The sequence below is a fragment of the Peromyscus californicus genome, unplaced genomic scaffold (assembly GCF_007827085.1).
Source record: "Peromyscus californicus insignis strain IS unplaced genomic scaffold, ASM782708v3 Scaffold_4__1_contigs__length_199733344, whole genome shotgun sequence".
Classification (NCBI taxonomy): Eukaryota; Metazoa; Chordata; class Mammalia; order Rodentia; family Cricetidae; genus Peromyscus; species Peromyscus californicus.
In genome coordinates this window covers 99,771,766-99,797,667 of record NW_026294562.1, presented here as the reverse complement: position 1 = coordinate 99,797,667, position 25,902 = coordinate 99,771,766, and the positions used below count along the sequence as shown (strand labels likewise).

At 38.2% G+C, this 25,902-nt stretch overlaps 1 protein-coding gene and 1 pseudogene across 1 annotated transcript; both read left to right on the top strand.

Annotated features, from left to right (window-relative positions):
• Nucleotides 1-6,692: 6,692 nt before the first annotated feature.
• Nucleotides 6,693-9,077, top strand: LOC128123907 (olfactory receptor 51F2-like). Its single transcript, XM_052760183.1, is given in 3 exon segments — nucleotides 6,693-6,707; nucleotides 7,794-7,984; nucleotides 8,330-9,077. Coding segments are annotated over 3 exon segments (954 nt in total).
• Nucleotides 9,078-16,767: 7,690 nt separating this feature from the next.
• On the top strand, nucleotides 16,768-18,885 carry LOC128123906 (olfactory receptor 51F2-like; annotated as a pseudogene).
• Nucleotides 18,886-25,902: the final 7,017 nt, after the last annotated feature.

The window sequence follows — 25,902 nt, the reverse complement described above, 5'->3', positions numbered from 1 at the left end:
CTATACACACTTGCTTCCACTTAAATAAAAATGCATAAAACTTGAAGCTAATATCCGCATGTGAAACAGAACATTTTTATTTGTCTTTCTGAGTCAAGGCAATCTGTCTTAAACTTCTTAATTTTATTTTTCCTGAATAAAATCACTCTATCACTGTTATCTATCACTGTATCATCTATCTATCTATCTATCTATCTATCTATCTATCTATCTATCTATCTATCTATCTATCTATCTGTCTGTCTGTCTGTCTGTCTGTCTGTCTGTCTGTCTATCTGTCTATCATCTATCACATTTTCATTATCTATCAGTTGATGGGCAGCTAGGTCAATTTCATTTCCTTGCTATTACGAATGAAGCAGCAATAAGCATGAGCGTGAAGTATCTTTGTGGTAGGATATGGAGTCCTTTGGGAATATACTCAGGAGTGGTATAGCTGAGTCACATGGTAATTTCAGTTTTAGTCTTTTGAGAATCCTCCATACTCAATTCTGTAGCATTTCATTCTATATCTTCTGTGAAAGAATGATGCTTGTTGAATCCTTGAGTTTAGTGCAGTGAGAACCACTCATATCAACCTATGCCCTGCACACCAAAGATAGTATATTTGGTGGAAAAATTCAGTATCAGTATGATTTACGCAGTTTCAAAGAATTATTCCATTTAAGTAACCTACTTAGTTCTCTCATGTAAGTATTATATATTTATACAGTGTGTGCGTGTGTGTGTGTGTGTGTGTGTGTGTGTTCACGTGTGTCCTTACAGAGAGCTTCTTGGGAACTTTGAAGGTGTTTTCTATACCAGATTGCATAGGTTCTAGAGCTCAGACTATCTTACCATGAGTCTCAGAGAGTAATTTGGAAAAATCTCCTTTATGTTTTCCATGGCTGAAATTGCTCTCCCAGAACAACAGACTTAACAACAAAGGTAACATGTGATACACATGTTTAACAACAGTGTGCATATTGGCAAAGGATATATACATAACTTGGTACTCAGACTTTAAAATAGGGCTTGTCTCTTTGTCTCATTTTCCTATCAGTATAATAAAACTGTCAATGGTAATTTTATTAAGATTTCTGAAAAATGGATCTCAAGGTTCATCAATAAAATGACAGGAAAACATTTTATTAATATATTAGCAACAATGCTGTTGAACCTGGGAAGCATGTCGGTCTGTACCATCTTTGGACTTGATAATATGTTTCTTAAGTTTGGTAACTCAAACTGGAAAGTTAGAATTCAACATGAAAAAAATGTTCCGTCTGGACCTGAGAAAAATCCCATTTACTTAGTGTCAACATTTTACTGAAGCAAACAGTAAGATATTCTTGCTTATCATATCAGTGAATTTTTTTAAACTTACAATGCATAATATTTTGTTGCTGTGCTACAGTGGGCTAAGCATTGTTTTACAGTGTTTGCATAAACTTTAAGAGAGTGGGTTTTCCAGCTGTTATTACGGTTTTAAATTTCCCATCTATTCCATTTCTAAAAATTTATTGAAAGGAAAACACAAAAAATATGCAGGCTACATTTTATGCACAGGAGCATTGAATACAGAATTATTAATTATAGTAGTCAAAGTATAAGTAAAATATCCAGTATATGGAATATATAAACTATTTCTAGTCAGTCGTCTTCCACCTTTAAACTTCATGCATGACTGATCATATAGATGCTGTGACAGATCAGGAAATAAGGATCATATCCCAAAGCTCCAAAGGCAAGTTGGACAATATAGAGTTCATGTATCTAAATTGTAGAAATAAAATGACGTCAGCAATGAAAACTGGTTACTGCAACAAAAGCTTCTCCACTTAGCCCACTATTTACAAAAATATAAGCTCAATGTCACTTCCTGGCTCCTTGTCTGAGAGCAGCACAGTCCATCTCATTTCCTCTATCTGGCCATGTTGGATAATTAGAGGATTTCCTATGCTATTGCTCTAGCCAGCAGTGACCATGCAGTTCTAGTGCATATAGAAACATACCCCACACTTCCCTCTTCCTATGAGCCTCTAGTGGTTATTCTGAATATTTCCATCTATCTCCTCTCTGTTCTCACCAAGCTTTGTGTATTTAAGGAACAAAGCTTATTTCTCATTACAGAGTTGGGTTAGCCTCTAGGAGGCCCCCAATTCTATTCCTACTGATGTACAAAATAACCTGGCCCCACCTCATATTTTAAATTGAAAAGATGTCGAGGGTATAAAAGTGAACAAAGCAGATACCTCTCCAGTGTTTCTAAGGAGATATATAGAGGTTACAAGGCCAGAATTACAAGGACTGTAGGATGACAAAGCATTGAAAACAGTCACGTACAGACCAGATTTGCCTCTCATGTGATGGTGGCTTTATCTCTTCCTGAGAGTACATATTATTTCATCTCAAAAGTTAGGGAATGCTGTATGTGGTACAGAATATGCAATGATAATTTCTTACTAAATTGGTATATTGAGAACTATAGGCACAAAATAATAGCAAACAATAATATAGTCATTAGTAACATGTTTTGAGTGAATTGAGTAGACTATGAATTAAACCTTCTCATACGTATATATTAGAACATCTTATTTATTTTTAGAAAATAAATTTATAAAACAGATATAATTATTTCCCTATATAAGAATGTAAAAGTAGAGGTGCAGATATCCTGTTAGCCCACAGTCACATGATAGATGACACAGCTAAATTTTAGATAAAAGTTTTCTGGCCCCAAATATTTTTATTAGCTTAACACACAAAATTCCCAATAACTTATTACAGTATTATTAACTTAATACAGTGTTCATGACTTACAATTTTTATCATGTATGTTCCTTGACATTTTTTTTTTTGGTTCAAGAGTATCATATACTTTGACCATATTAGCTCATTGTCCTCTCCTGCTGTCTGTCTCTCTACTACTGGTCCATCTTCATTTTTCAAATAGTTTCCCTTCTACCTTTCTATGTTCTATCTATCTATCTATCTATCTATCTATCTATCTATCTATCTATCTATCTATCTATTTATTACCTATCATCTATCTTGATAATTTGTATCTATGCATATCACTCTTGGCCCAGATTACTTCTGTGAACATGATGAAGTTCCATCCATTTTCCAGCAAATTATACAATTTCATTTTTATTTAGGACAGAATTAAGCCTCTTTGTACATACATATGAGCTGCGTTTTCCGTTTCCATTTTTCTGTTAATGGACACCCAAGTTGATTCCATAATTTGGCTTTTGTGCTTAGTGTTATGGTAATCATGAAGGAGCATCTTTCTCTGCAGTGTGTGTCCCTAGGTTACTTTGAGTGTGCCTAGAAATGATGTAGCTGGGTCATGTGCTAGCTGTATTTTTAGGTTCTTTTTGAACTTCCATACTGATTTCCATAGCTGATTAAACCTTACATCACCACTGTCAGTGTATAAAATTTTATTTTCCTCTGCATCCTTGCCACACTTACTGCTGTTTGATTTTAAGTGACAGCCATTCTGACAGTGGAGGTGGAATCTCAGTGTGGTTCTGATTTACTCTTTCCCATGGGTAAGAGTGTTGGGGGATTTGTTATGTACTGGCCATATTCAAAATACTCAAATCCTGGGACAGGCTGTTTAAATAGAGGCTTATCTTGTCAAAATGAACACTAATCACTGTGTCCTATGTCTGGGTGCCTACTCATGTTACTTCTTCAGCTACTGAATACTTTCAATCTTGTGGTTTGTACTGAAATAAATCTTGGCATTTTGATAACTATATCCCATATCCTACAACTGTGCTCTCAGGATTAGTGTGTTCAGGAGGGCAGTAAGATTTTTCACATTTATGTCTTGTAACAGTCTAGGCATCTCTTTTTAGTTCAGTATCTAGTAAGCAACTGTTTGAACTGTACATTTTTCCCATGGAGTGTCATGCATTTCTTGGCACATTTAAAAAAAGCTGGAAAAATGCCTTACCATCTGTTGAAATGCTGTCTAGGGAAGGAGTGTTTCTGTTAGTCAAATGATGCCCAAAAAGGAGAGCATATTTTCTTAGGTTCACGATGAACTAGATAAATAAAGAACATGTTTTTCCAGTCTTTCTCAGGGATCTAGACAAAAAGGGGACTTTAAGCAGGTCATTTAAGAATCTGTTTTACAGCTGCTTTAATAGAGATATTCTTCTGAATAGTAGGTGTATTTGCAAAATAATATCCTTTGTTTATAAAGTTCCTGGATTCCCAAGCTGATATTAAACATCAAAGGCTTTAATAGCAACACACAAAAACCATAAGCCACTTTTAAACAAGAGGTATCTGTCTTCATATAAGACATTCTCCATAATGGTAAATATACTAATAACAGATTAGGGCAAGTTATGAGATCATTTTTATAAACTAGCAAGTGAGCACAAGGGACTCACAGAATTTTGCTATCTTTCTTTAGTTATTTCCATTTAAGTTGTTAATTTCTGTGCCTCTGGGCACATTGTCTACAATTCCCAAGGGATACGAAATACACAGGGAAAGACTTGAACTCCTGATCAAGTAACTATACTTGCCTTCAGTAACCATAGTTATTCAGCAAATCCTCTTCCATATGCATTCTGTGTCTCAAACAGGTGAATGACAGCTGGACAAACTCATGGTCAGGCCATTAAACCATTTCTCCTAGGCTTCGGCCCTATGCAGAGCTTTGTACTATAGCTCCTTGGGACTGACATTGCTCTTGAATGAGCTTGGAAATTGTAACTCATCTACAGGGACTTTGAAGAAGTACAAGTAAAGTTAGCCCAAAAGCAAACATAATTATCAGTTTGTCATCTGGAGCACAAAGGGTTAGCAGGACACAGCTCTGCAGAGTTTTCTCCTAGGAATTCATGTTTTTCTGCTGGGTAAAGGGCTATCATCAGATAGGTTTCAGATTCCTCATAAAACCTCCCCGTTTTGAGTCTTAGAGTGTTCCTGTTGCAAGATTTTTTTCTTTTGGGTTCTTCTAGAAAAACAGAACCATTTGGAACCAGTGTCAGAAGGCAGGGCTGGGATTGATCCTCTACTCTGAATACAGAAGAACATCTTGGCCTATAAGTTTTGAGGTTAATCTCTTCTCCTCCTCTCCTCTCCTCTCCTCTCCTCTCCTCTCCTCTCCTCTCCTCTCCTCTCCTCTCCTCTCCTCTCCTCTCCAATGAGCCTTTAAAGATCAGGCAGCATGGTCAATGTTTCCCTTCTAGACCCATTCTGAAATTCTGTATATGATGTCACAGTTTGAGAGCAGTGAAGAGGTTAGAAATCCATCAGGCACTGTATATCCTTCAGATTTTTTATGACAACTATGTAGTTTAGAGGAACTAGTTAATATAAACACAGCAGTACTTAGCAACATACAACATATAGCTACTTAGTGTGTTATGTCAACTTAAAATGCAACACTCAAAATAGTTACTACAAATATAGACTATAATTGTAAATACTTACTAATTCAGCATATAATTAGAACTTTAAAGAAAAAAATGAAATCATGAATTTTCAAGAAAATGTTCTACCAATTGAAGTAACCTCAACTCAGAAAGACAAACAACCTATGTTCTCCTGCATATGTGTGTCTAGCCGCTAACATTTAAGCAGGTGATCAAGGTGGAGGTAAATTTGGGTAAAGGAGACGAAACTTGAAAGGATCCCATGTGACTGGACCAAAAAGAGACTTTAAGGGATGGAGCGGAGAAGACAATAGAGCAAAATAGAAAGGGGCATGCTCTGGACAACAGGGTGCAGTGAGGAGAGGGGACAGGACAGTGAGGGGAGATGGAATCGACCCAATGACAACCCCATACAGAAGCCTCTTACTTTTTAAAGTTTAAAAAGCATAATTAAAATAAAATAATGAAAATTAAAAAAACAATTTTTTTAATAGATAGTTGCAACACCAAGGAGTTTGGTGCCATCAAGGGCAGAGTTCGTTTTCTGGGTCTATCTACCATCAGGTTGTTGGGTGAATGTAAAAAAGTATCTGACTCTTCTCAACCACCAGAGAGAGACAGAGAGATTTGTCTTTCGACCTGAACTATTCTGTAGGGTCTCAGCTTGACGCTCATAGGAGGTGTTAGAAGCTTTAAGGGGTGGGCTGTGGCAAGAGGGATTTGTTTCTTAGTGACATGTCCTTAAGACTGATCATAGAGTATTCCTCCCCTCGTTTTCTTTTGATTCTCGCTTATTTTTCATGAAATGCTCCTACCATGTTGAGCTGCCATGGGACTAAAACAACACAGGTGCTTAGCCCTGGACTGAAACCTCTAAAACTGCCTAAGTAAACCTCGTCTCTTCATAAACCTCATGGAAAGGCAGTTATTACAATACTCAAAAGGCTTTCAGTTTTGATCATTTCCACAGAAATGTCACACCTGTAGTTGATTCTTCTGCTTAAGTCTACAGTCACACCTTTCCAACATTTTCTTTCTCAGGGTCATTTGCACGCTTTATTGCTGAGACATATCTGATTTTAACACATATCCATCACATGTATGGACACTGTAACATATGCATCAATGAATGGAATTGGCAGACATTTACATTAAAATCAAGCATGCTGAAGAAAAAAATGTGACCTTAGAAAGCTTCAGAAGCAATGTAAAGCAGTTCCTTCAATCCTTCAGATTTACATCTTTACAGAGAAAGGAGACTCCTCCTCACTCTAACATTAATACTCCTTTGAAAAGTAGAAAACCATGGCATTTGCTAAGGTGATTCTGCTTCAGTGATTTTCCACAGTCTTCCAATGAGTTGTTAGTTCTTAGTGAGGTCATCTTTAAATCATCTTTCTGCAGGCAGAATTTTCCTTAAACATAATTAGGTTTCCAATTGCTACCTGTGTAAACAAATCTTTTCCTTCTATCACCCAGGGTGGTTTGTTTGTGTAGACTTATTAGTTCTTTTCTAACATTTAGATTTTTTACATTGACAGTTATTATATATTTATTTAGTCATGATTAGGAAAATCTCTGATATTAGGAAAATCTCTGATACTGTCTTATTCTCCAATTTTTCACTGGGCGTTAATGGACTGACAAACTGTAATGGCCCCTAGGATTCTGGATCCGAAATTGAGAAGTTGTGAAAAGTGGGGAAGATTAACTTTTATTGTACAGAGATACCCTATCAGCAATGTCAACCACCATAGAACTGGAAGATACTTCTGTTACTTAGTTAAAAGTTTGTTATGTTTTTGTACTTTGAATGTATGTGTGTATTTGTGTCTGCAGGTATGCACATGCATGTGTATACTTGAACATATATAATAGATGTGGAAGAAGGTCAAATGACAACTTGCTGAAGTAGGTTATCTCCTTCTACCCTGAGGGTTCTTGGGACTGAATTTAGGTCATCAGGCTTGACTCCACTTGCCTTTACCAACAGAGCCATCTTGCCAGCCTAATTTAGTCTCTCTCTCTCTTTTTTTTTTTTCGAGACAGAATTTCTCTGTGTGTAGCTTTGGCGCCTTTTTAGAACTCACTCTGTAGCTCAGACTGGCTTTGAACTTACAGAGATCCACCTGCCCCTGCTTCCCAAGTGCTGAGAATAAAGGTATGTTCCACCATCGCCTGGCTTTAGTCTCCTTTTTAATGTCAGTACACTGACAGCCATACATAATACAATACAGATCTTCTGAAAACCTGGGTCCCTTCACAGATGTTAGTGCTGTTTCTTCTCCCACTTCCTCTGTGTTCAGTTTGACATCTAATACAATAGTAAATGGCTTTGCCTTTCAACTGAAGATGAGGGACAGGAACTGGTTTTTTAGTGTTCCTAAACTTCATGGTATGTAGTAGAGATTGGAAGCATTTCTGTTCTTGTCATTACTGGATGTGTGCCTTTCTCCCATTCCTGGTCTTGAGACCTCTCAAGCCTGAATCTCCATCCCTTTCTGCTGTCTATATGCCATCACCATCTCTGGGAACAGCATGATGCTCTTTGTCATCATCACCGAGTCAAGCCTCCATGAACCCATGTACTATTTCTTGTAGCTGGAGTTTTCTCTCCGGGTCCCGCCAAATATGTAAGTACCTTAGCCCACTTATAAAATAAACATACGGATGCTTATATTATTTAAACTGCTTGGCCATTAGCTCAGGCCTCTCATTGTCTAGTTCTTACTCTTATATTTAGCCCATTTCTATTAATCTGTACTTTGCCACATGGCTTGTGGCTTATTGGAACGTTACATTTTCCCTGTCCTGGCAGCGGCTCCAGCTCTCTCCCCCTCTGCCTTCCTGTTCCCTCAATTCTCCTCTCTGTTAGTCCTGCCTATACTTCCTGTCTGGCTACTGGCCAATCAGTGTTTATTTACACAGAGCAATATCCACAGAAATTTCTTGTCCATGCTGTCCTTCACAGACCTGGGTCTGTGCCTTTCCACATTGGTAACTGTGTTGGGCATTTTCTGGTTCAATGTTCGAGAAATTAGCTTTGATGCCTGCATTGGCCAGATGTTCTTTATCCATGGCTTTACATTCATGGAGTCTTCAGTCCTCCTGGTGATGGCCTTTGACCGCTTCATTGCCATCTGGAACCCACTGAGGTATGCTATGATCTTAACCAATTCACGGATCATTGCAGTGGGTTTTGCAATTGTAATTAGGGGAACCACAGCTCTTGTTCCTTTACTCCTGCTCCTCAAGCGTCTATCTTTTTGTTGTAGTCATGTGCTCCATCATTCCTATTGCTTCCATCCTGATGTGATGAAGCTTTCATGCTCAGACACCAAGGTCAACAGTGCCTTTGGCCTGACCCTTGTCATCTGTTATGCAAGCTTGATCCTTCTCTCTTATGTTCTGATCATCCGCTCTGTGCTCTGTATTGCATCCAAGGAGGAGCGGAAAAAGGCCTTTGGCACCTGTGTCTCCCATCTCAGTGCGGTTGCCATCTTCTTCATCCCTATGATCAGCTTGTCATTGGTGCATAGATTTGCGAGGAATGCTACTCCGTTTGTGCATGCTCTAATTACCAATGTTTATCTGCTTATCCCTCCTGTAATGAATCCCATAATCTATAGTGTGAAGACCAAACAATTTCGTAAGGCCATGCTTAAAGTATTCTTCATTAAGTCATCTTAGGAAAGTTTTAGAGTTCTTTCTTTAAAGAGGCTTTTCCATGAATTTCTGTGTTTGATTATTCACTTGTGTGATTTAACACTGTAGCTTGAAAGAGCCTGTTAATAATTACACTTTTTTTTTATTCTGATGATCTTGCAATTTCCTCATACAAAGTTTTAGACTGTGAATTCCCTAGTGGCAGAGATATCATGTTATATATTTATTATCCTATTATTACTGCTGTACCTGGTACAATATTGTAAAAGCGTGTTTATGTTCATTGCTAAATTGATTTTAGTCCTCTAGATCATGTAACTATTAATGGTTCATATAGCACAGATCCTAAGAAATACATGTTTGAATAATTTTATAATTTATATAACACTTTTAAAATGATTATCATTGCCAAACACTCATAGTTGAATAAATTGAAATGGTAGAGTCACTAAAGACTTAGTGAGAAACAAAAACTGATTGAAATGAGTATTTTTCTAGTTCTTTAAAGAAGCCTTGAGATCTCTTGGTTAAATGAACTAATATTTCAGTCTTATAAGATATGGTGATGTATTGTCTAAAATGTATCTATAGGGAAACTTTCACTGATTTGACCATCACACAATGGAGTTATACAAAGAAACTAAAGTTGTATCACATAATTTATGCAACTTTCAGCTTAATATGAAATTTAAAAATAATATTCAGGAGTTGAAAATGCTAACCTAATTTTATCACTATGCAATGAATACATACACTGAATTATCATTCTGTACACCATAATAATTTAATTAAAATGATTAATGAAAACTAAGTACTGTGATCAAGCTCTGATTTTGCTATCTGTTTCCTCACTGGGCTGTAGATTCTGTGGGAGAAAGACTGTTCTGTTCTCTGTATCACTCTAGTGAAAACTTTGGAATATGTTATATCTTTATAGTGTTTTTTGAAAGAATTTGGTCTATGGGGCAGTAATGACGACATCTTTCTGAAGTTTACAGAATCATGAACTCACAGCAGCTACCTTTCCCTGCACAAGACCTACACAAGCTCAGGACACTCAGCATTCCAGCATAGATGGGGGATTTTTACAAATGTGCTTTTATAGGATGGTTCTCAGACATGGGGAGAAAGAATTACAACACCAGTTTCTTTACAGAAACTAAAGGAGCATGCAGTGAAGCAGAGGGGAAGCCTCATCCTCTGGGGTCCACATCATCTCTATCTGGGTTTTCTAACAAAGTGATTTTAGAAAGCCTGAGACAGGTCTCTTCACATATGCTCTGTATCCTTGAGCAGAAGCCCTCTCCTCCAGAGACACCCAAAAAACAACCTGTGTCTTTTAAGTAAAGCTGTTGCACTCAGGAAAAGAATATGCTTTTCTCTGTGGTTTCTTATAAGAATTAAAAGATTCTATTAACTTCATGGAGGTCTTCTTGATTCCTAAGGAAATACAGGAAAATCGGAAATTTGTACCTTTGGTCCATCTATTCTAAGTGAGTTTAGTTGCACTATGTTACAATTGTCTTGTTGCATACAGGTAAATGCTCTCTTACAATTTGGAGTTTTCTGGGTGGTTTTGGAACATTCAAAAGGGAATCTGATGTCAGCAGCCACTCTGCCCTATACCCACTGCTCCCATCACTGCCATCTTCCTTTGCCTTTATCACACACCTCCCATATTCTGTTGCTTGCTATCACATTGATTCTTTACAAATGCTGCCATTTTTAACCCCCACGTACCATTGCTGACCTACCAAACTTCATAAAAGTGGAATGTCGTGTACTCATTTGGAAAACTCAGTGTAGTTGATGGCGGAAGTTTCATGGGATCTAGAACTGCTCAGAATTCTAACAGTTTTGGTGAATCATTAGCCAGGGAGGAGACAACTCAAGATAGCTCAGCATAGAACCTTTAATACTGCGTTATAGTTTAGATGGGATACCATCATCTTAATGTAGGTAGATCAGTGTCAACAAATGATTGAGCAGAGAGGAGATTATTATGTAGTAACAAACCAGGGTCATTCATAAACAATCCCAAATCTCTCTCTGTCTCTCTGTCTCTCTGTCTCTGTCTCTGTCTCTCTCTCTGTCTCTGTCTCTCTCTCTCTCTCTCTCACACACACACACACACACACACACACACACACACAAAACACACATACACAGGGGTGGGGTGGGGGAGAGGGAGAGAGGGAGATTTGATAGTGTTTTGGAGACCATGAATGAACTCCATAAATCATAGTTAAAATATCTGGTCTAAGGCATGGGGATATATCATCTCAGTTGGCAGCATGCACAAAGCCCTGGCTTTGACCCACAACTCTGAGTAAATGAGATGTGGTGGTAAAATTGGATGAGATGGCATATCCTTGCAATTCCAATACTCTAGAATTGGAGGCAGGAAAATCAGAAATTCAAGGATATTCTTGGTTACATGGAGTATTTGAGGCCTGCCTGAAATATATGACACTTAGTTCCATTTTATGGGAGGGACTTGGGGAGATACCTCCGTGTGTAAGAAATGTTGCTATGCAAGTATGTTAACTGAAGTTTGCACCTCCAGTACCCATGTAAAAAGTCAACAGTATGGAGGACGGATAGGGGGTTTGTTGAGGCTTGCTAGCTGCCAGCCTTGCCCCAGGCTCAGTAAGAGACCTTGTTTGAAGAGAATGAAGTGAAGGGCGATAGAGAATACCCTTGAAGTCCTCCTCTGTCACATGTATGTGCATGTACAGGCACACCTCCTCAAGCATGTGACTATATTAACACACACAGACACAGACACACAGACACACAGACACAGACACAGACACACACACACACAGACACACACACAAACACAGACACACACAGACACACACACAGACACACACACACACACACCTCAAACTTTATTTTTCCAAGCTATGTAACCTGAGTAAGAATTTTTGAAGTACAGGAGAGGGGAAGTGCTGAAGGCCATATAGTGAGGTCCTGAGGTAAGTTCAGAATATTGGTCAGTTGCTTTCATTTGTTATAATATGATGGAAGATATAAATGAAAAATGATGAGAATCTGGAGAGATGGCTTAGTGGTTAAGAGGACATAACTGTGACTGAGAGCCCAAGTTTAGTTTACAGTATCCATGGTGAGGGGCCCACAGTAGGTTGTAACTCCAAATCCAGGAGGACCCAATGGCTGTGGCCTCTGTGGACACCTGCACTTGCATGGACAACCCCACCTCCTACACACATCCATATTCCACATAATTATAAATAAGATGTATCCTTTGAAAAGCACATAATGATTAATAAGCAAATGTCCACCTAACCACCTCATGTTATTTACAGAGGCATATTTTCAGATAACATGATTAAGCAATAGAATAATCATCAGTCTGTGTGTATGAATCTAAAAAAACACACATAACTCCAGAGGAAGAAGTGTTTTTTTATGATTTGTCCTAGTGATTTTTATGATTTGTCACTGAGTGTTTCCATAAATAGAAATTTATGTTAAATTTATCAATAACTATGGATCAGATAGAGAGTCCAAAGAGCTTAGTCTCACTCAGAAAAGAGAGTTGTATGGTTTAAATAAATTATACCAGTGAGAGGGACCTTGCTATACTGTGTGGTTAGTCAAGTAAGGAAAACCTCAGGTTGAGTCTGTCAGAAGTTTTTTTTTTTTTTTAAATAGGTGTTTGCCAGTTTGGGAAAACTGCTTATTTTTAGTGATGAGATACTGAGTTTGACTTCATGCTGGAGGCAGTGAAGAGTGCTGGACAAGCAAAAGTATACAGGTGTGTTTTTCAGAGCTCTGACTGGCATCCATGGGGAGAAAGTCTGGAAACTGGGAACACAACGCAAAGAAACCACTTACAGTAATATTTCTGTGCTTCTTGCAAAACTGACACAAGTGTTATATAAAGTGGTGATCAGGAACTAGAGGAAAAGGATACTCAATCAATGGTCATTATATAAATATACATACACATATGTGCAGATAACAACAATTAATGAAAAAAGGAGACCCTGAATTTGAAAGTGAGCCAGATGGTGTATATGAGAGAGTTTGGATGGAATAAAGGGAAAGGTGGAATGATATAATTATGTTATAATCTCAAAAATAAAAGAAATAATAAAAAAGGTTTGGACATTTGGTGGCTCGGTTAATTGTGGTATATAGAATTCTCAGAGGGCCCTAAAGTTTACTGTTCACCCCAGATTATTTGTTCTGTATGAGAACAACCCCTTGGTCCTCTGTGTGTGAGCAAGGCATGCTAATGTAATGGCTAACCACTCTAGTGATCAGGTACATTAGACTACAGTTGAGTATTAATGCAGACAAGGTCTTTGGTTGCTTTACATCAAGTTAATCTAAGCATTGATTGTCCCAGCCCAGTGTCCTAATCACAGGAGCTTTTGGAGGCAAGATGAAGCTACAGAGGGGTTCTTGTTTTGGATTTGAAGAGGTACAACATCATGGTGTGAGGACCACATGCATGAGATTGAAGGTGGGGTTGAGGATGCAGGAGTCTCTTCCTCCCCTCACCAGCCAGCATGGAACTGGAGACCTCAAATAAGTACCACAAAGATTTGATTTCTGCTGATAACCTGAATAATCTGAGAAGAGGACTCCGAGCTCCAGGTGATGGTTGTCTGGGCTGAGATCTCAGACTCTGCTTAGTGAGACCTTTAGTTGAGAATCTTGTTTTGTTACAGTCTAAGACAGAATTGTAAGGAATGTGCCTTGTTTCAAACCATGCAAGTCTTCATATTTTCAGATGTAGGCAGACAGACCTCATGCAGCAGAATGTTACATGTCAGTCAATGCTAAATGCCAGATTTCCACAGTATGTATGAACCATTGCTGTAGAGAATGAAGACAGGCAACATGTTGTGAGTCCTAAAGGAGAGGACTTAGAAGAAGCAGGGGAACAGAGGGAAGAGACAAGTATTTTAAAATTGATTTTAGGTTGCCAAGGAAATCGGCATTATTGTGTAGTTTTTTGTTATGACATGGTTCTCTGTCTCTCTCTCCTTTTCTCTCCCTCTCTCCCTCCCTCCCTCTCTCTCTATCTCTGATGCTGGGATAGGACCCAGAGCTTCACACCTAGGAGGTATGTGTTCTACCGATGAGTACAGGCCTTCCTTACCCTTTGACTGTGGTGAGGTAATCACAAACTTCATCTCTTATATACTGCCCTTGAGGCACATTGTATCTCTTACACTCTAAGGGTATTTAAAACCATCTAAATGGCCACTGTCTCTGAAATTTAATCTATCAGCTTCTGTACAAATATTTTCTTTTACTCAGTGAAGCCTTTTGATGCTTCTTCAGAAACTTTCTCTCGTCTACAACTACTGAGTTCATAACGCATTCCCATCACCCTATGCACCCTTGCATTTTATTTGTTTGCATATACATTCGCTTATAACCTAACCCAATTTTTCCTGTCTTTCAGGGCAGGTTCAGCATGTGATTAACTTTTTTATTCTTATATGAATTACAGATTACATTCTTTCATATTTGCTGTCAAACTAAACCCACATTCGAAGCTGATTGGAGATAGACAGCAGTGCTCTCTGCAAAGAGGCAACAGTTCTTTGATTGATTTTAAAGATATGCTTATAGAACATTGGGTATCATTGTGATGTTTTCATATGTGATTATCATTTCATTGTACTTTGCTCATATTCATTGGTTCCCTTTTTGTATCTCAGACAGCTTCTTTCATATATATATATATATATATATATATATATATATATATATATATATATATATATATATATATATGCCAAGGCAGTGGTGATACTCATCTTTAATCCTGGCACTTGGGAGGCAGGTAGATCTCTGAGTTTGAGGTCAACCTAGTCTACATAGTGAGTTTCAGGACAGCTACACAGAAAACCCTTTGTGTAACACACACACACACACACACACACACACACACACACACACACACACATATACAAACAAATCCAACAAAAGTAAACAAGAAAAAATCATATGTGTATATATTTTGCATATATTTCAAGTGTAAGAGAAAATGTGATTTTTGCCTTTCTGAACTTGTCTTATTTTCTAACATGATAATTTCCAATTGTAACCATTTCCCTAAAAATAACATAATTATGTTCTTTGTGGCTGAAGAAAACTCCTTTGTGGTGCTGGAGAGATGGCTCAGCAGTTACAGGCATACACTGCTTTGCAGAGAATCTGATTTAGTTCTCAGCTCCAATGTTGTGTGGCTCACTGGCCTGTTACTCCAGCTCTTAGGGAATCTGCCACCACAGACTTCAGTGGCCATCTGTACTCAAGTACTCAAACCCACCCTCTGACACACGCATGTGCATGCACACACACACACACACACATCTAAACAACACACTAGCTATCAAAAACCCAATAAATAATGCATATATGCTGTAGTAGCAGGGGCTTGGACTATGTGTCTGGAAACTCACAGAAAGAACTTGTGGATTAAAAAGAGCTTAAATGGGGAAGAAACTCATGGGTAAACATTGCCTAGTCTTACTTAGACAATATTCCCATCTGTTGCTCATTTGTCTGCTAGGAAGGTAAGTAGGTAGTTATGTAGAAACACATAAGGTATGACACAGAAAAAGAATTGCACAATTTTAAACTTTGTTATTTAATTGCAAACAACTCTTATCAGCAGAACTCTGCTGAGATTTCTATAGACATTGGCTAGCTTGTTACAGAATCTCCATGGATTAGGTGTAACTGTCCTGTTTGAGATGACGAAATTGAGGTACAGTGCAGGGCAGTCATTTTTACATGGCAAATGTCGGAGCATTTGAACCCACTCAAAGTTTACAATATGCAATTAGAAGAATTTGGCTTGCAATGCAGCATAAAAATTCAAAATATAAAATTTCCTAATAATTATACTGAGCATGCTCCATATTCCATTATGGTTGTATGTTTTAATTCTTCATACATACATTATGTTTGAAACTGCTCAGGTTCAGATGAACATTTAACATTGTAAATAAACCATCTCTAATTATTTGATATACTGTTTTACTATTCATATGAAATTCCATAACCATTTGCACTTATTTCAAATTTCAATATTGATTTTACTTTCATTCAGGAAGAAATAAGCAAACATCTCAGTTATTATCAAATTTGTGAATATAAATAATATGGAATCCTCTTATTGTTTTTACATTATTATTCGTATTATTTCTATAAAACAGAGGCTTTCAGTATGGTATTGTCATTCAGGAATACAGAGTATTTTGATTATATTCTCTCTTTATCTGTTCTTATCCATTTTGCTGGTGCACTAGTCACACTTTCCTAAAATACACAGCCTTATGCTCCTTCTTATGCTTTCATATGCATCTAAAAATGATTCCACAAGGGAAAGAAAACATGTGGCTTACATCTTTCTGAGTTTGGCTTAATTCACTTTATCTATCTATCTATCTATCTATCTATCTATCTATCTATCTATCTATTATAAAGTATCATCCTAATGTAATTCTTCATTTCATGACTTTGGTCCCTTAAGGGAATATTCTTAGTTGATCCCTCATTTTTTTAATCCATTTTTTTTACAAGCTATTTTAACAGCTATTGACTTTCAGAAATGTTTACTAGGGAAGTGACGCACTTTGGGCTGAGTGCATCACATATAAATATGTATATATCATTGCAGAACACTCTGTTGAAAATATTGAAGTTTGAATTCACTATGTCAACTTTTCAGAACACCACAACTTCTTCCATCATTGTAGTGGTATTTGCTCCACCCATGACCCTGGGCTATACAGCCCAAAGGAGGCGGTGCTTCCTGTAGTTGAATGTGACCTCTGATTAGGAGTTGGAGAAGGGTCACAGGCCTCTTCTCCTGGCTCCTGGCTGCAAGGTGGATTCGTTCCTGGTCAGATCAGAGGACAACTTCTGCTGTCTACTCTGTTCTGTAATTGTGAGCATTTCCTCAATTTATACCTTAATAAATTCTGTTACCCATTTAATAGACTCACATGGATTGATCTTAATACATCATTTTCCTGCTCACTGGTGTGCCCGGGCTGGAAGCCTTCCACACCTGGATCTCCATCCCTTTCTGCTTTCTCTACACAACTGCCCTCTCAGGGAACAGCCTGATTCTCTTCGCCATTATCACTCAGCCCAGCCTCCACGAGCCCATGTATTATTTCCTCTCCATGCTGTCCACCACTGACCTCGGGCTGTCCATATCCACTCTGGCCACCATGTTGGGGATATTCTGGTTCAATGCCAGAGAGATCAGCTTCAATGCCTGCTTGTCCCAGATGTTCTTCATTCAACTCTTCACTGTCATGGAATCCTCAGTGCTGTTGGCCATGGCTTTTGATAGTTATGTGGCCATCTCTAATCCCCTTAGATATGCTTCTGTCTTAACTGATGTTAAAACAGTAGTGATTGGAGTAGCAATCGTTACCTGGGGAACCCTGATCCAGACTCCCCTGGCAGTGCTCCTGAAAAGATTGTCCTACTGCAGCAGCCGTGTGCTCCACCACTCCTACTGCTTCCACCCCGATGTCATGAAGCTCTCATGCACAGACACCAGGATCAACAGTGCATTTGGGCTCACTGCCCTGATCTCCACTGCTGGAGTGGACTCTGTATGGTGATATTTTATTTGTGCTCTAACAAATAAAGCTTGCCTGGGGATCAGAGGAAAAAGCCAGCCACTATGTTAAACATAGAGGTCAGGCAGTGGTAGCATACGCCTTTAATCTTAGCATTCGGGAGGCAGAGATTCATCTGCATCTCTGTGAGTTCAAGGCCACACTTGGAAGAGAGCCAGGCGTGGTGGCACACACCTTTAATCCCAGCACTAGTTAGCCATAGAGGTCTGGAGGTCTGTATAGACATTAAGTGATAGAGCTGGGTGGAAAGAGGAAGTGATGTACCTGGGCGGAGAGAGTAAGTAAGATGGCAGGGCACAAAAAGGTATACAAGACATGATTATACAGGAAGTAGCTCTTTTGGGCTGAGGATTTCCTAGCAGTAAGAATTTATGGCTGGCTTGTTCTATCCCTTTGATGTTTCAGCTTTCACCCCAATATCTGGCCTTGGGTTGTTTATTAATAAAGCCGTTTAGCAATTTGTGTTACAACTCTCTCTTCATCATCCTTTCCTATGTCTTGATCATTAGAACTGTCCTCAGCATTGCTTCCCAAGAAGGGAGGAAGAAAACCTTCAGCATGTGTATCTCCCACATTGGGGCTGTGGCTGTGTTCTATATTCTGTTCTTAATGATGGCACTTTGAACTTTTCTCGTGTGCTGCTCATAGACACTGGAGTATACACATGCATGGCAACCAATGTGGCAGGCAACTCCAATGCCTCGGCCTACCTCAATGTGAGCCTGGCTCAGCAACACCTCCAACTTCAATTTCTTCACCACAGTAACAGTGGAGACCACAGAGGTCTCACCAGAGGACAACATGAAAGTACAAGCCTGTTCCCATCACATCCACTGGTTACCAGCCAGCATATTTTACCTCTACCACAGTGCTCATTCAGACCACCCATGCATCCAAGCAGATGCCAGTACCCTCAAAAGATACCACTGGAAAGATGCAGACTAGCCTTGAAGAAGTCTCAAAGACCACCAAGACTATCACTGGCTGCTTTCACAGCTCAGTCTGTCCTTTGTCCACCAATTTGGGAAATGAGCTCCCCCATATGTCCATACTCTGATTGCCAGTGCCTACCTGATGATCCCTCCTGTCATGAGCCCCATCATCTACAGTGTGAAGACCAAGCAAATCACAAGGCCTTGTTGAAAATTCTTCATTCCAGCTTGTCAAATTGCTAGATAGTCATTTCACACATGCTTTCTGTTCTTTGTCACTCTGTGGATGAGGAAAGTGACCTTTAAGAAGGTTACAATGTTCAGAGCCATGCTTGGGTTGAAAGTTACCAAAGTGATAGGTTTTATTTGAAAGAAAGATTGTATGGTCCAAGAGAGACTAAAGTAAACTGCAGATTTTCAAATATTTGAGTGTTCCCTGAAATATCATGATAGTAGTGCCATTTCCTGATTTAGAATAGAAGACTTCAATAATGTTGATAACCAAGTCTCAATAAAGATTTCCAATGTGGATTTATCCCTTCTTTTTTTTTAATTACAATATCTGTTACATGGATAGTATATAACTAGATATTTTAGAAGTTTTACAAATCAAGGCAATTTTTATCTATGTAATTTATATCCTCATGAGAACTTGATGATTAGTATACATACATACGAATGCTCTTATTCATACAAAGGTGAACAGATAAAAGCAAAACACTAGGAAAGGCAGATGCTGAGAAGGCAGTGTTGAATTTCACTGGAAGAGATTATGTAAATTTAATGAAGATATTTAAAGATGAGTCATAAAACTGTAGAACTTCAATGTGGAAAGTGGTGAAAGATTGGAGTGGACAGTAAAGTTCACCACCAGGAAAGGTACAATAATCTAAAGGAATAATTAGACTAATTTTGTTATACTCTTGAGACTGTGAGGCATGCATTAGAATTAAGAGGAAGTTGAAACAGATTATAGAAGTCATTAGCTTATTCAGTTTGTATATAGGAAATAAACCCAAGAGATACGTTTACTTCTCTTTTTAAATTGCTTTCCTGTTGCGTACTTGGAAAATTAATTAAAGACATCTGCAATCGATACTTGCTGGGAAAGAGAAAGACAGTTTGCCAATGGAGTGTCACTGGGTATATAACTACACTCCTCTCCTCCATAGATCTCTGAACCCTGATCAGTGGGTTTTAATGAGGACATCCCATTTAGGACTGACTAGTCCAAAGTCTCCTACCCTATGCTACTATCCATTTGTGGATCTCTGTATTATTACCATTTATAGCATTAGGAATCCTCTCTGGCATTGGCTGAGTGAGACACAGATCTATGAATACAGCAGAATATCATCGAGTCATTTTATTGCTATGTTTCTTTAGCACAGTGGCTCTCAACCATCCTGATGCTGCAGCCCTTTAATATAGCTCCTCATGCTGTGGTGACCCCCAATCATAAAATTATTTTGTTGCTACTTCATAACTGTAATTTTGCTAATGTTATGAATCATAATGTAAATATATGCTATGCCAGATATCTGATATGCAACCCCCATGAAAGGGTCATTTAACTCCAAAAGGGTCATGTCCCACTGGTTGAGAATCACTGCTTTAGCAGAATAGTAGTATTTGGTTTTCACCTAGGTCCATGGCCTATCTTATGGCCGCATTTAGGAGAACATGCTCCAAGACTGCACCCAGGGTATGCAAAAAAAAAAAAAAAAATCATGACTGTAGGTGAGGGCTAAACTTTTCTATCTGAGGGGTATTAGGAGAGGAAGACATGCATTCTTATGGTAACTTTCTCTTTTACTTCATCTTGAAAAAATCTCTTCTGACAATCTCTATGTCTCTCCAGTTACATCTTTCTCTAACAGAAAACCTCTGGACCATATATGAGTTACATTTTGAGGGTCAGAGCCATTCTGATAACACATGAGAAAACACACAGCTTCTCTTGGACTTGGAATGTTTATGCTGACCAGTGAGTGAGTAACCATGGCAATGCTTGGCTGTCAGCCAGACTCCCTGTAAAGCTAGGGTGGGAGGCATGAAGCACCCAGTGCTCAGCATTTCCTAATGGGGAGTGTCATTGAAATTCAGTACCTAAACAATAAACAGTTAGTTGACTGAACCTTGAGTGGTTAGGAGCTTGTGCAGAGTCAGTTGCTGAGAGAATTTGTACAGGGAGTTATGTCTTTAATGTTATCAGCCAGACTTTTGCAAGCAAAGAACTGGCACTAAAGTTGCTTTATGCCTGACCTTGGTTCAACAACCAGACACCTGGGATTCTATCCCTGTGCAATTCATTTGCAGGAGCAGCTAGTCTATTTTGAATTTGCCCTGAGGTCTTTAAATCAGCTAATTGTATAAAAAGTTATCTTTGTAGCTGAGAATACTGGTATTTTCTTATATCAGCCTGAGCTATGTAAAATATCCTAGTCTAAGATCAAAATTATACAGCTTAAGAAGAAATCATCTTCCTAACCATCCACAGATATATGTGTGTCCAGTAGATGGAATATATTCATGAGATAAACACACAGGCAGTGGGAAAATATCCATAGCTGTTTTTAGGGAAGAAATGTAGTGGTGCCTGAGAAAAATTACATAAAGAAGCAAACAGTCATCCATAGGCAGTGGCTCTGTAAGCCTTGCTTGATGAGGTTCCTCCATAAGAGAGTTATTCATCTGGTGGATGGACCTTATGAATATCAGTTGACACCTGCTGTAATATGCTATGGACTGTGGCACTATCTAGTCTCAAGTTCCTGGGCATTCCTGTATTTTGAAAAATAAATTTAGTTTAAAAATAAACTTAGACTTAGAAAAGAAGTTTAGAGACAATGAGAGTTCCTACTACTCAACACCCATTTCCTTGACCATTAGTGTTTTTGTATCAGTGAAGGACACTTTACACATTAAGAAGGCAAGACAAACTCATTAGTGCTTATAACTCAGATTTCTGTGTGTATGTGTGTGTGTGTGTGTGTGTGTGTGTGTGTTTAATGAGTACACCCTTTTTATTTGAGAATTACATCCAGGCAATGGTAGTACATTTAATTGCCATGTTGTGTTTCAATTCTTTTGGTTAAGACTTTTCCATGTTCTCTTGCTTTGTTAATGATTGTACAGTTTTTTGTTGTTTATCTTTTGTTTTTAAAATCATTTCTTTTGTTTTTTGAGATTATAAAATAATCACACAATTCCCCCTTCTCTCACCTCCCTTCAAACCATCTGATATACCTACCCTTTATTTCTTTCAAATTCATGAGCACTATTTTTCATTAATTGTTGTTACATACATTTTATATTCATAAATACATAAATATAACCTTCTCAGTCTGTATAATGTTACCTGTATGTATGTTTTTCAAGTTTGACCATTCTGTGTTGATTTTTAAAACAGGGACTTATGTAGTCCAGCCTAGCCTCAGATTTGCTATGTAGCTAAGGATGGTCTTGAACTCTGATCCTTCTGCCTCTACCTCCCAAGTGCTAGGATTCCAGGAATATACCATCATAGCCAGCCATTTTGAGGAGTACCATATAAGTCTTTTGTACAATATCACTCTTTTGCAATTTGAAAAACACCTTTCTGTTTGACCATTTATCATATTGAAATCTAACCTAATTCTTCTTCATTTACAGATTACCATCAATGAAGATTACAAGTGAACTTTAACTCACATGCAACTTTCTTGGTATTATACATGGACCATCCTGTAGTACCACTTCTTGTCTGTTACAAGCACTGACAATGCTGATATTTAAATATTTGTTGAATAAATAGAAGCAGCAATGATTCCACTTTAAATGGACATATATTAAAAACAAGCATTCTTTTTGTAGATAAAAATTAAGTCAACAAATTCAAGACAAGAACCAACATCAAGAAATTTCTTCAATACTGAGTTTTTTTTTTAAACTTGGATGTGTTCATCTACAAAAACAAGAGGGAGATCCATCTGCTAGTCAATTAAATATTACTCAACCTTTCCAAAATGTGTAGATAATTCTGCTCCAGTGATTTTTTCCCCCATCAACTTCAATGAGTTGCTTTGTTCTTGTTGAGGTAGTTTTTCAAGTCATCTTTCTGAAGGCAGAATTTCCCTTCAACAGAATCAGGTTCTTAACCACTACCTGTTATAAACAAAACTTTGCCTTTTATTAATTGGTGTGGTCTATTTTCAGAGACTTAGTGTTGTATGATATTTTGTTTGTATTCTGACAAATAAAGCTTGCCTGGAGATCAGAGAGCAGAACTAACCACTAGTTAACCAGAGAAGCCAGGCAGTGGTGGCACACACCTTTAATCCCAGCATTTGGGATAAGGAAGCAGGAAGATCAGGAGTTAAAGGACACCCTTGCCTACACTAGATTGAACCAGTCTAAAAAGAAATAGAGCTGGGTGGTGGTGGTGCACACCTTTAATCTCAGACTTGGTGATCTCATACCTTTGATCCCAGCACTTGGGAGGCTCAAGCCTTTAATCCCAGCACTATGGTGGTGGAGACAGGAACATAAGGAGGGTGGAGACAGGATCTGCTTCCTATTCAGCCTGAGAATTTGTAGAGACAGGATCCCCCCATTCAGTCTGAGACAGAATTGCTCATTCAGTAAGAGATTTTGTATAGATAAGACGTCTCTAAGTGGCTGCTGCTTTGCTTCTCTGATCTTTCAGCTTTCACCCTAATATCTGACTCCAGGTTTTTTTTTAAATAAGACTAATTAGGGTCACACTTCAACTTAGTTTCTTCTTAATATTTACATTTTTTTCTACTCAGTAGTTTCCATGTATTTGTTCAACCATAAGCATTTACTTTATATTATTTTATTCACCTGTTTTCATTTACACAAGAACTTATAAATAACAATGATTAAGGATTTTTGGTCTCAGAAGTTTAGAAGTAGTAAAAAGCAGGGCAAATTATCTTACGTGCTGGCTTATTGTTGCCCAGAAATATCCTGTCTTCTGTGCCAATTATCATAGAACTGGATGATATTTTCCATTGCCTATTTAATCTCTTCTTTTAAGTGTGTTCATGTAAATACACAGAGGCCTACATAGAATACACTGTGGATCTTCTGAAAGCATGTGACACTTCACAGAGGTCACTTTTGTTTCTTTCCCTAGTTTATCTGTCATGACACAGCAGAAAAACCATGCAAAGTCCATGCATTTCTGTTGAAGAACAGGGCAGCATCTAGTTCATTAATGATCCTAAATTGTGAGGTATGTAGCAGAGATTGGAAGCATTGCTGTTCTCTCTTGTTGCAGGATGTGTACCTTTCCCCTAAGGGCATCTGCTTCCTTCCATCACTATGCCATCCTTCAACTAGAGCACTGTCTGCCCACCACCCTACATTCTTCTCCCTCACTGGCATTCCTGGTCTCGAGACTTCTCACTCCTGAATATTTATACTTTTTGTCTATATATATGCCATCACCATTTCTTTGTCATCTTCACCAAGTCAAGCCTCCATGAACCCGTGTACTATTTCCTGCCCAAATCCTTCACAAACCTGGATTTGTGCTGTGTTAATCATTATTCCAGCTGTCATCTGGTTTGAGGCTTGAGAAATTATCCTTTTAAAAACAGTATTTAATTTTTTGGAAAATTTGTATATTTATACAATGTCCTTTGATCATATCCATCTAGTACCACCACCTCCTTCCAAGTGCTCCACTTCCTCCTAGCTTTGGAAAGAATGTAAGAGCTGGCTGATGCGGATGAATGCTATGAATGATGAATTCTGGACAGGACGTGGCTGTCACGCACACCAACTTATAGGAACTATGGTTACTTGCACAAAACTTGCATAATATCAAGCAAGTCAAACTTACAACATGAATGGGAAAGGAGCCCCAAGGAAGAGAAGTCAGCTTTGATGCCTGCATTGTCCAAACATTCTTATCCATGTCTTCATATTCATGGAATCTTCAGTTCTCTTACTGATAGTCTTTGACTAGTCTTTGACCACTTCACTGTCATCTGCAACTCACTGAGGTATGCCATGATCTTAACCACCTCAGATCATCACAGTGGGCTTTGCACATGTCATCATGAGGACCATAGCTCTTGTTCCTTTACTGCTGCTCTTCAATCATCTGTCTTCTTGCCAGAGTCACGTGCTTCATCATTCTTATGTTCTGATCGTCCACCCTATGCTCTGCATTGCATCCAGAGAGAGATGGGAAAAGGTACTTGGTACTCGCATCTCCCATCTCAGAGCTGCTGCCATCTTCTACATCTGCATCATCTCTTTGTCTCTGGTGCAGAGATTTGGGGAGCATGATGCTCCCTTTTTGTACATTTTCATTGTTTGATGTCTGTCTCGTATCTATCTTTCATGTAATGAAACTTATAATTTACACCATGATAGACTTGAAAATCAAAGACTATGCTAAAAATTCCCTTCACAAGATATTTCAGAAAGTGTTAGGTCATTCGTCTTTAGGTGTTCCCTGGCTCAAATTTGGTTATTCACTAGTGTGAATAGTATACTATAGATTTTTTTATACTTTGCTAATATGTGTTTTCTCTCTCTTTTGATGATTTAGTAACTTACTATCTTTATAGTCTTAGGTTGGATTTCTTTTTAAATTAATTAAAATATATTTTATTAGTTCTTTGAGAATTTTGTACAATGTGTCTTGTTCACATTCATATCCCTCCACCAATCTCTTCCAGATAAGATACAACCCTTACTTGGTACAATCACGAGGCCAAGAATAAATGGATAGACAGGTCATAGGCCCTAGGGGAGGACCCACTATTTTATTCTGTTAAAGGGATACAGTAGTAAACTGACTCTAAATCACTCATTGTTATGCCCAAGATTACTGATGTATCTTTCAACCCAAATCAGAGAATCTTCTGTTTGCAGTAGCTGATGATTAATGCAGAGACTCCCCAAGGGGCCCAGGTGCAGGGAATGAGAGACTATAGGACGATTCTCTCTAGACAGAAACACCTTGTGCAGTTTATTCCCTCTGATGAATCTGCGCCTGGTATAATATAGACCTCTGTCCCTTCAGCATGAAAAAATTAAATCACTCTTTGTAGTCCTGGGCACCTTATTGACTCTAGAACATAATATAATATCCCTCTGATGTTTAATGTGGTTACATCCCTGGGTAAAGTCTAAGTTTTATTAATTCATAATTTTTGATGGAATTATTTATTATTACAAATATAAATTATTTATAGTTGAATTGGGAATAAACTTAATAAATAAATTATGTTGTGAACA